Below are 13,699 nucleotides of genomic sequence, written 5' to 3'. Positions count from 1 at the left end.
AGTGTTGAAAAAGCAAATCAAATTCCCAAAGAAATTAAAAAAAAAAAAAAAGTACAACCATTAAGTTTTAGTAAGAACAGGTTTTATTTAACTGAATTTCTGTCCCTTTCCTTGAATTAATCATAAGTATATACATACCACTTCTATTTCAGATATTCAAAGGTAATAAGTATAATTTTTCATTGGTGGTTAGTGAACAAACTCTTAGAAATTATTTGTAATTACTTAAAACTATTTTTATTTTCAGTTTTAGAAATATATTAATATGTAATACTGACAATTCACACATTTTAAAAAGTATCTAAAAGCTGTAAACACCTACAGCTTCTGCAATCAGTTGACGTAACACTAAACCCTGACACACATTTTAAAAGACAGTAATCATTCATTTTACTCATGAGTATTTTCATATTAGTGAAAATTATAAATTGAAATTATAAATATGAAAATAACTCCTTACCTTGACCGCATTTTCAGAACCTTCCTCTTTAAAATCTTCGTATTTCATTACTTCAGCCATAATGAATCCTTTTTCAAAATCTGTGTGAATCTTTCCTGCAGCTTGAGGAGCCTTCGTCCCTTTCTTTGAGAAGAAAGACCAGAGAAAACTAATTGCATTTAAGATGATTGATTGTAAGTGTGGAGTTTCTTTTTTCTGATCTGCAGTTGGGTTCAACTTAAACTTAGTTTAATACTATGGTTAAAATGTCAGATATACAATTAGTACATTTTTAACACTGGGCACTGTCTGTGCAGCAGATTTTAGCACAGACAGATCAGTAGATATTAAAGCATAGCTTTGTTTTTCCTAACAGTCATCCAGTTGTATTGATTCAGATGCAGTGGTCTAGTTTTGGTGTCGGTTTCATTTCGATTTTCTATTCTTCACAGTGGAGAAAAATAAGGATTTTTCAAGTAACTTTCAAGCTGAATTATCAAAGGTTTTAAAAGATAAAAAGCCTTAAAATTTCTGCTCGTCTAAAGAACATATAAAAATCAATATACAAAGGGACATTTTAGAGATATTTCCAACAAATCACATAATCTATGTTTGGCAAATAATTCAGAAATTCTCATAAAATTTTAGTAGTAAAAATTTCAAGTACTTAACATAATACATGCTGCCTCTAACCATGAGGAAGGAAAATTTTTAGTTGATATGGCAAGAAAAATGTCTTATAATTACTCCATATGTTAAATTACAAGGACATACATTCCAGACACACACAACCATGGAAAGAAATTTGAGAAATAATGGTGACCTAAAGGCTGCTTAATAAAGCATGTTAAAGTGATAAGGAGTCTGACACTATAAAGCACAGTTTTTACAATAAAAGATGTATTGGGTTAATATGGCTACTCACTGATGCTTACCTGACTAAATATCTCAGCACATTAAATCACGGATACTTAACAATCAGTCTTCAGATAAACCAGCTTTCACACTTTCAAGCCCAGAACACGTTACCTTCCCTGCTGCATACACTTAAGTTTAGAAGTTTTAAGGCTCTAAAATATATAGTGAAAATAAACCGTGGCAATTTGTTTACCAACTTGGATTTGCTTTGACATTATTTTCTAAGTCTACATAAAAGGACCTTGGTTAGAAGTCAATCATTTTTTTTTTTTTTTACAAAGGGGAGAAGGAACAAAAGTGAATCTCATATTCACACAACACATTTAATGTTACGTTGAACTGCCTCCGTGATTCTATCCACATTAAATAAAAATGAATGTAATGATAAATTATGATAGTGAAAACAGAAATAAAAACAGCACTAAAATTTATCATGGAGCAGATACTCAAAAAAGCATAATAAAAGAATCCATAAGACACACTGGATATTTCTGAAAGTTCGGACATTATATTCTGTAACCGCTATTTGGGACTACATATATTTCAAAATATTTTTCAATAGTAACTACCATATTACAATATATTTACATTTAAAAGCAAGCCATTACAGTTCACAGTGTCTATTGTCCTCCGGGAATAAATTAGTCATTCTTTCTGGTCGTAATCAGTATACATCAATATTTAAAATACATATCACATTTTTAAAGAAGAAAGATTGAATATATAATACTGCAAAAAATAAACACCCCTTCTATGAATTCAAATAAAAAAGCATGAATTATTACACATTGAGTTTAGCTCTTTGAGCCCAACTGTATATCTATGAAGAGCATAATGATGTCATATTGCTTTTATTGCTGAAAATGTAATCCGAGCAAAGCAAAGGAGGAAAGAACCACCCGCAACCCAAACAAACTTAGCGAATACAAAATGAAAAGCAACATCAATTTCACTGCAGACAAACCCAGTCACACAGATTAAGCAAGCACAATACTGGTGCGTCTTATCTCTGACCACAGGAGGAGGGTAGACAGATTCTACAGGATGAAGAAATTCAGACTATGTAATAGGCAGAATCAATTGTTACCTGCCTCAATCAATGCCGCTCCACTTTCACTGTTCAGCAGCTCACAAATAATTAAAGTTATCCTGGACAAAAACCTCATCTGTAATGACTAGCTAACCGCCACCATGACAAACTTCAAAGTCAGTGATATCAATCTGAATTCAATAGTGTGGAACTGGATATAGCTGATGAATAAGTATGAATCTTACCCTGATGGTCCATGCGCGCACTTCATCTGGGCCTGCAGTGAAAAAGTATTCTAGTTGGAGTGCTGCAAACCCAGCCTTAATGATCTTTGGCAAAGCACTGAAATAAAATGAAACAAATTCACTCAACATATAACTTGATTGTGCCAGAGATCAGTATAGAGCTAAAATTATTCATTTCAAGCAGAAATGTTCAAGATATTAGTAACTGACCGTTTATCTTCCATAATACACTTGAAGAGGCCTGAATACATATAACTGTTTCTAAAAAAAATCCCTTCTAAAATTAGTTTTAATTATATTTGTCTGAATATATCATTTTGAATTGTATACTATAAAAAAAAGAAAAATTTGATCTACCCATTCTATGACTATTTTCCTCCAATATTAATTATTTCCAGGACGTGGGTCATGAAAGCAAAATTATTTGATTGAAATCCAATGTTTAAACAATATATTAGTGTTACTCAGAAAAAAATTAAGGCAACTGATTCGCCCTTTCCCCTCCCCCACTGAACATGACGAAAGAGTTTTGGCGATCATTCCTTCTCAAAAATATACATAACTAATACCTATGTTATAATTAAAACACTGTACAGAGATGACAGATGACAGTTAAAAACTTAATTTAAAATAAATCTTTTCACTCTGTCTCATGGTAAAGAAAGGAGAAGATTCCCTCTTTATAATGGTAATTACTCTGTCATTTATTATTCTATCAGCGCAAGCAATTAAATTACTGCAAGGAAATAGTTGATAATAAAGTGTAGGGAAAATGAATGCTAATTAACCTTTGTGTCATGTTCGCTTCCAGATACTTCTGTCTCTCCTCAGCACTCAATTCTTGCAACTTGAGTTCCAAGGCCCCACTAAAAGGAATGACCAAGGCACCTGGGTCATACTTGTCCACCCACTCTTTAATTTTTATCAACCTGTAGACAAAAAAGGGCACAACATTATCTTGTAGTGCATGCATGACTGTACCACATTCATTATTATCAAGTAGCACATACATATTCATAAGAATTGCACGGTTTTATGATGCCATCTTTTTGTGTATAGCTTTCCAAGGTCAAGGCATTAACAGGCAGCAATTGCTTCAGGTATATGCCATAAGATTTTACTGTAATCTAGTTTTACTTTAGTACATTATCTATATGAACCATTATACAAATATTATAAAACTTTTTAAAGTTATACTAAATTTGCTCAGCATTAACACCTGTGTCCTTGAAAACCTCAATCTTATGATTTATTATTTTCCTTACTCTACAAAGTAAATTTTTAAGAAGCAAAAACATTAAGTCCTGCTTGTACAAGAACCAAGCTTAAGAAGTGCCAGCTAATTCTGAAGAGTTTTTGCCAAATAAATCATTTGTTCTACCCAGAATTTTATATGCCTAGGTCAGCTCCCTCTTGGACTAACAAGAGCTTACATTTGTACCTGACTTTGAGGGAGATTTTTGCTAGTCAAAAGAAACACAACCAGAAATGCACATTTACAAACGTAGCTGATTGTATCCACAGTGTTCTTACTTATGCAGGAGCACAAATAAGAGAACTGCAGAGGAAATAAATTCCTTTAATCACAAAGGGTTTGGAAAGCACAATCAGTTAGGGAATAGACACCAAGTTGTTACCCAAAAAGATGTTACTGAGTGATTTTTTTTCCCTTTCCAGATCATGGGTTATTTGGGCAAAGCAGTAGTTAGAATATAAATGAAGTAAGTGTAGCGAATACATTAACCAGGGTCTGATTCTACACGACTTCTCTAGTTCTTTAATCCTGGGCAGGTTATCAAAACCTTCTAAACCTCAGTTTCCTCACCTATTAAAAATGGAGATAATCTGTAGTACACATTATATTATAATGAACCTGGAAAATTAATGTCTGGCAGAGTAAACAGCATTACTATTATGATTATTACTGTTAATAATAACAGTAGCTACTGTTACTAATTTTCATTCTCAGATAATTACAGATGATTTTGCTAAATTCTTTTTTTTTTAAGAGTTTATTTATTTGAGAGAGAGAGAGAGAGAGAGAGAAAGGTGGGGGGGGGGGTTGGGGCAGATGGAGAGGGAGCCCCAATGCAGGAGGCTCAATTCCAGTACCTGGGGACCATGACCTGAGCCGAAGGCAGACCCTTTACTGACTGAGCCACCCAAGCGCCCCTATGCCTATGATTCTGGAATAGGGTTTAATACGGAAGTGAGTACAAATTTCACAGAAACTTACGTTAAAAATATTAATGCATACCGTAATCTTCTATAATCCTATAAGCCTCCCACATTTACACCAAGGTTTTAATAGCTATTATGACAAAAAATTGTGGCAGGAGTTCTTTAATCAATGTCAATGTCACAATAGGGGAAAGGAAACACAAAAACTAAACCACAAAATCACCAAAACTCACCTATCAAAGAAAATGACAGGGGATCAGTTATTATAAAATTAAGAATACGGCTGACCAAGTAGGATTTATGATCGGATAAGGAAATGAATAATTTGCATAATAATTTGCACATGTTTGTTATATAAGGCTAACCTATAATTACTTACTTAATGTTATCAGTAGTTTTTGATCTTCCTAATTTTTTTTCCTTTGGTCACATCCTGAAAGAATGGGCCAATCCCTAAGATGTACTTTGGAATAAAGTATGTGTCCTTTAAAATAGGAAATCCAGAGACGCCTGGGTGGCTCAGTTGGTTAAGCAGCTGCCTTCAGCTCAGGTCAGGATCCCAGCGTCCTGGGATCAAATCCCACATCAGGCTCCTTGCTCAGTGGGAAGCCTGCTTCTCCCTCTGCCTCTGCCTGTGCTCATTCTCTCTGACAAATAAATAAATAAAATCTTAAAAAAAAAAAAAAGGAAATCCAAACTAGATATTTTCCTATCCAAAATTATAAAGGACAGGTTAAAGGAAAAAGGGAAAATTTGTGGTTTTGCTACTTTTTAAAAGATTTTATTTTTCTAAATAATCTCTATACCCAATGTGGGGCTCAAACTCACAACCCTGAGATCAAGAGTCGCACACTCCACAGACTGAGCCTTCCAGGCACCCCCAAAATGAGAAAATTTAAACTGATACTTCTGCCTATAATAATATTATGAGATTTTTAGTTACTTTACAGACTTAACACTGTTCAAACAAAACAATATGGATTAGTAACATACGTTTACAAGTCAGAATCAAGCATGTGTATGTATGGAGAGACAGAGAGAGAGAGACCCATACCAAATACAATTCAGTGAAAATGAAATAAAACAAGCCGAGGTAAAAGGATAATATAAAAATATCATACACATTTTGTTTCATAAATATGGTCAACATAACTAATAAAACCAGAACTGTTATGAAACAACAAGATAAGAAATAATTACTTTGGCTAAAGCATCAATTCAGAATAACAATAGTTCTACCCTGTCATTTTAACAGCCTTTCCTGCAGAGTCCTCAGAGGGATTATTTGCATTCCTCAGGTGTTCTATTGTACAATTCAGATGAATAAAGACTTACAAATCATTCCTCTACCGCCAATGTGAGACTTTGATCTGGTGAATACACCATTGTACCTTAACTATAATTGGCAAAAAACCTGACAGTGTAGAGCATCACAAGCTTAATAACAAAGGAGAATATCTCAAAGTGTTGACAGATGATCTTCATAATGCAGAAGCAGAGCTGGTACATTTTAGCAATAAATGAGCACTGAGGTCTAAAGGTCTCTAAAGTGACTGACATCAGACCTGCTATAGCCTCACTAAAAGAAAAAGGGACCGGAGCACTCTCCGTAAAGTGAGTTAGGCTCTTTGCCTGCAAGCTTCACTTTTGTGACTTTCACTGTCATAGAAAACACAGGGAAGATGAAAAGTGAGTTAGGTTCTTTGGCTGTCTGCTTTACTTTTGTTACTTTTACTATCAAACGAAAGTGAGAAATGTCCCAAAGTGATTTTTAATTACATATCTGAAATAAACCTTGGGTAATGAAAAAAAAAATAGCACTCAATTTTGAGATTACAGACTGAAATACATATAATATATCTATTAGGTCTCATGGTTACAAAAGTGTGATAATGAGGCCAAGATCACAAGTTTGAACCCCATTGGGACCAGTTACCTTTGCAGAAAAATGTCTATTCTATTGCTACAAACCATACCCCAAACTATAGTTAGTTATCTAAAAATGTGTGCTACTGGCACATGAGGAATATGGAAAATGAAAGTTGAGCTCAGTACCACTACTAGAGAAACAATTTCAAGTATCTGTTAAAGTGACTGAATAATAATCTCCATATACAAATGTTAGCAAATGCCTAAGAAATCCATCCAATTGTTAAAGACCAAAATAATAAAATGGTAATGATGATGAAATTGTCATAGAATATCAAATTATTTGAGGGAAGACAAAACAGTAAAAACAGTACACTCCCAAAGAGTTAAACTGTAAAGACTGTGATAATATTCATTTTGCAAATTTATACAAACAGATTATTGCAAGGGAATCCGTCTTTCTCTTGATAAGGAGCCAGAGCCATGTTGATTTCCCTAAAGTCTTATGAATGACAAATGGAAAGAGGAATTGCCATTAGTTGTATTTTTCTCTCTGGTAATGATTCCATAGGAAGGGGACAAAGCAGGGACAGCCAGTTTTAAGCCTAAAAGGATGATGCTCTGACACACACTGGCAGGTTGTGAGGTTAGACTGTTTGGCAGAATGAGATCTTTAATATTAAATTAGTATTAGATTTCTAAAAGATCATGTCTCAAATTTACCTTTGCTGTTATAATCTGACCTTCTTAGCAAGTCTTGAAATTCCAGATTCCGTAATTTGATTTTCCTAAGGGTCATTTACATTGTTTGTATTTCTTTTCCCAGATGCTAATTTTACTTTTTTTCTTTTAAAAGCATGTCCACATATTTCTCCCCCTCCCCCAAATTTATTTATTTATTTGAGGTAGGGGAGGGACAGAGAGAGGAGGAGAGAGTCTCAAGCATAACACAGGGCTCAATCCCATGACCCTGATCATGACCTGAGCCAAAATCAAGGGTCGGATGCTTAACTGACTGAGCACACAGGCACCCCTAATTTTATTTCTAAAAATTCTATTTGTTTCTCTTTCAAATCTATCTGCTCTTAAGTAATGTTTTACTTGTCTAATGAATTCTTAGTCCCTTCCCATATTTTAAACAGATTAATTTACAAGTTCTTTCTGGGCTGCCTTAATTACTTCTGGTTTTTTTTTTGGGGGGGGGGGCAAAACTCCGCCTCCCACCATTAATCATCCGCTAGCAGCCTTTCATAACATGGTTCCTGTGTATGTGCTGCGTTGTTCTGGGGTGTGCAGTCATTTGGCAGCAGCAGTCAAGTTCCAAAGGTCTGCTGACCCCTGTGTTTAGAGATGTATCTGTGGGCTAGTTCTGTGTTTGTTCTTCCAGGAAAAGACCTATAGAGGGTTGTGGGCTCTGGATCACTTAAAGGCTTAGTGTTTCTGCACTAGGTTATTGCTAATGCAAATTAAGGCCCCCTGCCTCTTAAGAGTGCCATCCTAGTCTCTAATTCCTGACAGTACAGTTTCTTTCTTTGTTCAGAAGGGGTGGGAATGGGAAGTCTTCTAGCATCTGAACATGGGAAGGATCAATTTTTTTAGGCTTTATGAATGAGCCTCATTCCTGCACCTGCAGTCTTCTGGGGTCTCTACCTTGACTTACTCCTAAGACCTCCAAGGCCTCTAGGCCATATATAATTTTTTTTTCCCCCCTGAGGGCCATATTCTATTGATTTCACTCTCTACTCTCACTGAATTTCCTCTTTGTTTTTGGCACCTAGAAAATCCCTTACTTGCTTTCAAGTCCTTCTGTGCGTTCTAAAAATACCACACCATCATCAAGACCATCCTTTTCTGGTTATTTTCTCTGGTGGTGTTTCTATACATTAGGAACAAGAATGGAGCTTCCTGTACTGGTTCAGACCACCATCTTAAGTTAAAGCTCTCCATACTGGACCTAAGTCTTCCTTTCTATTGTGTTCTAGTACAACAACTATCAAACTTTTTTTGAATATTATCCACAGGAAGAAATAGATTTTACACTTGATTCAAACATATGGTGCACAGACATATTATTTTTATACACATATCCAAACCGACACAGGTTTCACAAAACAATACTAACCTTTCTAGTGGGAAATAGGACAATCCCAATGGTGCTATTTGATATTCTACATAAAACTAAATTTTTATAACTTAAAATAACCCCCTGAGATAGTTTTCTCTAACATATTTTAAGGGGCACCTGGCTGGCTCAGTCGGAAGGCATGGGACTCTTGATGCTGGAGGTCATGAGTTGGGAGCCCCACCTGGGGTATAGTGATTACTTAAACTCAACTTCAAACAAACAAACAAACAAACAAAAACAAAAAACCAAACCACCTTTATACTTTAATAAGAACTTTAACTTTTTTCTACACTTCATGTCCATCTAGCCATTGAACTACCTCCTAGGTACTAAATTCTGATTATATCTAAAAATTCTTAAAGATGGCTCAACCCAGGACAAAACCCAAGTTACATTACCATTTAGAGTATCTTTGCTGAACATTAAAACTCTCTCAAATATGTTCATCCTAGTTTGTAATATCAAACTGTATTTAATATCTTTAAAACTGTTACATATGGTATTAGATTCTTAAATACAACCTACATAATTTTCTGTGTGAATCTAGGTCTTAGCTTTAAAAAATCAGCAGTGACAACTTGCCTCTGACTGAATATAACTGTTGCCAAGAACTATATGTCAATATTCAGAAAATGACATAACTTACAAAAAGGACGATTTAGGGCTGGTTCATTTAGTGATTTAATACCATTCAGTCAGCATTATTAGAATTTACTAAGTTAGTTCTTCTCTTGTTGTTCATGGTATAGATGTACCGTAAATTCAGGGGGCACTGAAAAACACTGAGGTCATTTCTAGTCTCTTCCCTTGCAGGTTTACTCTCATTTCTATTAGAATTGCCCAGAGAACCAAAGAATGACTTCAAGATATCTCATTCCTTTTTTCCATTTTCCAAACATTATCACAGCAAATTAATGTCAATTTATAGTATTCTAAAAGAAAAAGAAATAAGACTATGGAAGATAAAATCATCCTCTATGGATGACATAAACATTAATCCAGTTCTTTCACAAATGACAATAAGTAACACTAGAATTGTTAATACTAAAATTAATATACAATGTACAAACTGAAATATATATCCTATAAACAATATTCATTCAAGGCCAAAAATGAGCTCTAGAAAATCCAAAACTACCAACTCTTCATAATTCCTTGACTAAAGTTATTAGAACAGAGCTATGAAGGAAGTTAGTGGCGGTGCAGGGGGCGGGGAGGAGGGAGAAAGAAGAAATACAAAAAGAAAAATAAACTCTAACTGAAGAGTGTCTAAATAATCTAATCCCTATTCCAAAAGAGACCCTCATCTTCGATGTACATAACAGACTTCAACTTTCCCTGCTCTTGTCTGATTTCATGGAAACTGTACAGGATAATGAATATAACTTTGTTCCTCAAAGTACGGTCACATCATTCAGTTGTCTACTGGAAACGTACAACCTCAGAATCTGCATTTCAACAAGACCCCCAGGCACTTTATAGGCATGTCAAACTTGCAGAAGCACTGAACTAAAGGACTTTGAAAATAACGGCACATTAACTGATAGGACAAAAATGTGTCCAAGATAACTCTGCAGATCAGTTATAACTGAGCTCATGCTGACCACCTATCCCTCTGATATGAGGGGAATGAGATAATGAAAAAGTTCCTGTTTACATCCTTTAGGTTCGAAATCAGAGGAGAAAAATGGCACTAGAATTCAGGAATTGTGAGGAAAATGTTTGCTGTGAATCCCCTGCAATGTCGAAGAAGTTTCAGATTCACAATAAAAATAACTAGTTTAGGGCACCTGGGTGGCTCAGTGGGTTAAACCTCTGCCTTCGGCTCAGGTCATGATCTCAGGGTCCTGAGATCAAGCCCCATATCGGGCTCTCTGCTCAGCAGGGGGCCTGCTTCCCCCCCCTCTCTCTACCTGCCTCTCTGCCTACTTGTGATCTCTCTGTGTCAAATAAATAAATAAAATCTTTAAAAAAATAAAAATAATAAAAATAATTAGTTTAGATAGCATTATATATAGTCAACACTTTCTTATTTTATAAGACATAATTACACCTGTCTTAGTCTAATAAGCTTCATACTGGAAAAACATCTGTAGTAAGTTAGCTTTGTAGTCTAGATTCAAATTATAAGAAGTGACTCTTAGAGAAAGCACTTTGTGAAATTTAAGTTCCTATCAAGTAAATGGAGTATTATGCTACAAATTATTCCCTATGAGGATCTCACAGAACCACTGTCTGAAAAACTCCATTCATTTTGCACTATAACAAAATGGCATTTGTATACATCCAACCAAGTGTGTGTATAAAAGGGAATGAAACCTAGAGAATTGGGCATTCCTTTAGCCGCAAATAAATGAAAATAGGGTTTCAGACTCTATTCCAAGGATTAACAAGATTTCTGACTCTAGGAGTAATTGGAAGGTTATACGGAAACTGAAACGATAGGTGTTATGACAAGCAGGCAAACTTAAAGCAAATTAAAGCAATTGGGATATACTTATCCTTACACTTTTGGCTCACTGTGACTCCAGGATTTCTTAAATACTTAATGTGCTTAAAAAAGTATAATATATGCAATTAATCTCTATGTGATGAACAGGTAACAACTGTATGGGAATATTTTCTATGTTCAGCAAAAGGGCTGTTTAAAAAAAAACAAATCTTTCAATGAATAAACAGGAGGAAACAGCAAGATGAATCCTAATTAGTCTGAGTAAATCATAGCAATCCCATTCTTTAGCTGGCAACGGCTTAGAGAAGTGGCATGTGAACCAGTTCTGGTCAATGAGGAATGAAGGAAAGCCTCCTACCGGCTTTAGAAAAAGATTCTGAATGGTTCCTTTGGCTTTGAAACAGTGAAAAGAAGGGAGCCTCTACTGGACACTATGTCTGGATACTACCCCTGGAACTCCAGCGGCCATTTTGTGACCAAAAGAATCAAAGAGGAGATGAGAAAGATGAGAAAAGATGAGAAAGATGAGAAAAATCCTTCTTCCCGATAATACCACAACCTTGAATTAAACAGAACACTGAGGAGCGCCCAGGTGGCTCAGCCGGTTAAGCATCTGACTGCAGGTCATGATCTCCGGGTCGTGAGATAGAGCCCCCTTTCAGGCTCTGTACTCAGAGGGGTGTCTGCTTGAGATTCTTTCCCACTCCCTTTGCCTCTGCCCTTCCCCTCTAGCATGCTTTCTCTCAGTCTAATTAATTAATTAAATCTTTTTTTTTTTTTAAGATTTTATTTATTTATTTGACAGAGAGAAATCACAAGTAGATGGAGAGGCAGGCAGAGAGAGAGAGAGGGAAGCAGGCTCTCCGCTGAGCAGAGAGCCCGATGCGGGACTCGATCCCAGGACTCTAAGATCATGACCTGAGCCGAAGGCAGCAGCTTAACCCACTGAGCCACCCAGGCGCCCCCTAATTAATTAATTAAATCTTAAAAACAAAAGCAAAAGCCAGGAACACGGAATTAACCCTAGAGACATACTATTATGTATTAGGATGGTCTTTGTCATTTATAGCTGAAAGCATCAGATACTGATAATGACCGCATCTTAGGGTTCTCTTCATTTAAGTATATGAGTGCAGTTCCTCTTAACTGGTGAAACTCCAGTTTTTACTTAAGACCAGCTCCTGCAGAGCTTTCCCTGAGCTTCCACAGGGACAGAGTGTGTCCACATGGACACACTCCACCTTATAAATTGCCTATTTTCTTATCTCCTCCCACTACAATAAAAACTTCCTGAGGTCAGAGACTTTTCTTTCTTTGTTCATGGATATATCCACAGAACTCTCCTAGCACAGCACGGACACAGATGCTCAAACATATTCTAAATGGATAAGATGGAAAGAGCTTTAGGCTAATCACTGGCTAATTGACTACAGGCAGCTACTTAAGGTCTCTTAGCTTTAATTTACTCATCTGCAAACTGATGAGTAGTTTTCCACATGTTCTGGGTTCCCTGACGAAGCTCCCAAGGTACTGAGAAAGGAAAGGGTGCAGAGATGAAGGAAGGACAATGAAGGTGAAGGACCCTTCACTTTCATATTTCAATCACAGCTGCATCACTCTTCTATGTCGAATTTCCGCATCAGATTTCATCAGAAGAAAGTTCTGTTGTTCTTAACAACTCTAAAGTTCAGTGAGTAGGCGATCCTTTTCAGATGGCAAATTACCATTTTATGGCATAAGCCAGAAACTGAACAAGTGCTAAAACCTTTCTGTTTAAATGCTACTGTTCAGCACCTTAAAAAAAAAAAAAAAGATTTTACTTATTTATTTGAGAGACAGAACCATGCACCCATGCGTGGGGGCAGAGAGTAAAGGAGGAGAGGGACAAGCAGACTCTGCTCAGAGAGGAGCCCAACACAAGGCTCAATCCCACACTCCTGAGATCACGACCTGACCGGAAATCAAGAGTCATAGTAAACCAACCGAGCCACCCAGGTGCTCCCTACTGTCCACCATCTTTAAAAGAAAAACAAAAACACTTCCCATTTTCTGTGACTCACTATTCCCTCACATAGACTTTTCATAGCACTGCTCTTCTTAATGTTTATGGTCTTCCACCCAGCACTGGTGAACCCACTTACCCAGTTATTAGGGCAAGGAACTTTTAAAATATTTTGTTCACTGCAATACTCCCAGCATCACTTACAACAATGCCTTGGCATAAGCAGATGCTCATTAGCTGCTGGGTGGATCGATGAATAGGAATGAATTAAGCTGAAAGTTAATTTCGTTACTGGTCTCTTCTGCCAGAGTCAACCTGTAGAAATTAGTGAACTACAGTTGACTTGATCCCTGTAAGGATGCATGTTTATTAGCTACAATGGCAAAGTGAAAACCATACTAATAGAATATGGGAGAAGCATACCTAATTTAGGTAAGG

At 36.1% G+C, this 13,699-nt stretch overlaps 2 protein-coding genes across 3 annotated transcripts in view; one reads left to right on the top strand and one right to left on the bottom strand.

Moving 5' to 3' along the window:
• Window positions 1-13,699, top strand: part of SCRN3 (secernin 3) — a 345,735-nt gene that overhangs the window by 22,303 nt on the left and 309,733 nt on the right. The gene's annotated exons all lie outside the window — the stretch shown is intronic.
• OLA1 (Obg like ATPase 1) overlaps window positions 1-13,699 on the bottom strand; it is a 180,079-nt gene that overhangs the window by 3,313 nt on the left and 163,067 nt on the right. For both annotated transcript variants that reach the window (XM_082689563.1, XM_082689564.1), the window contains 3 exons: window positions 3,421-3,561; window positions 2,633-2,729; window positions 461-583 (listed from right to left, as the gene is read on the bottom strand). In XM_082689563.1, coding sequence (XP_082545689.1) covers window positions 461-583; window positions 2,633-2,729; window positions 3,421-3,561 — 361 coding nt within the window. The remainder of the gene's footprint in view (window positions 1-460; window positions 584-2,632; window positions 2,730-3,420; window positions 3,562-13,699) is intronic.

The sequence above is a fragment of the Mustela nivalis genome (genome assembly GCF_964662115.1).
Source record: "Mustela nivalis genome assembly, chromosome: 11".
NCBI classification, from domain to species: Eukaryota; Metazoa; Chordata; class Mammalia; order Carnivora; family Mustelidae; genus Mustela; species Mustela nivalis.
This window is presented reverse-complemented; position numbering and strand designations above follow the sequence as displayed.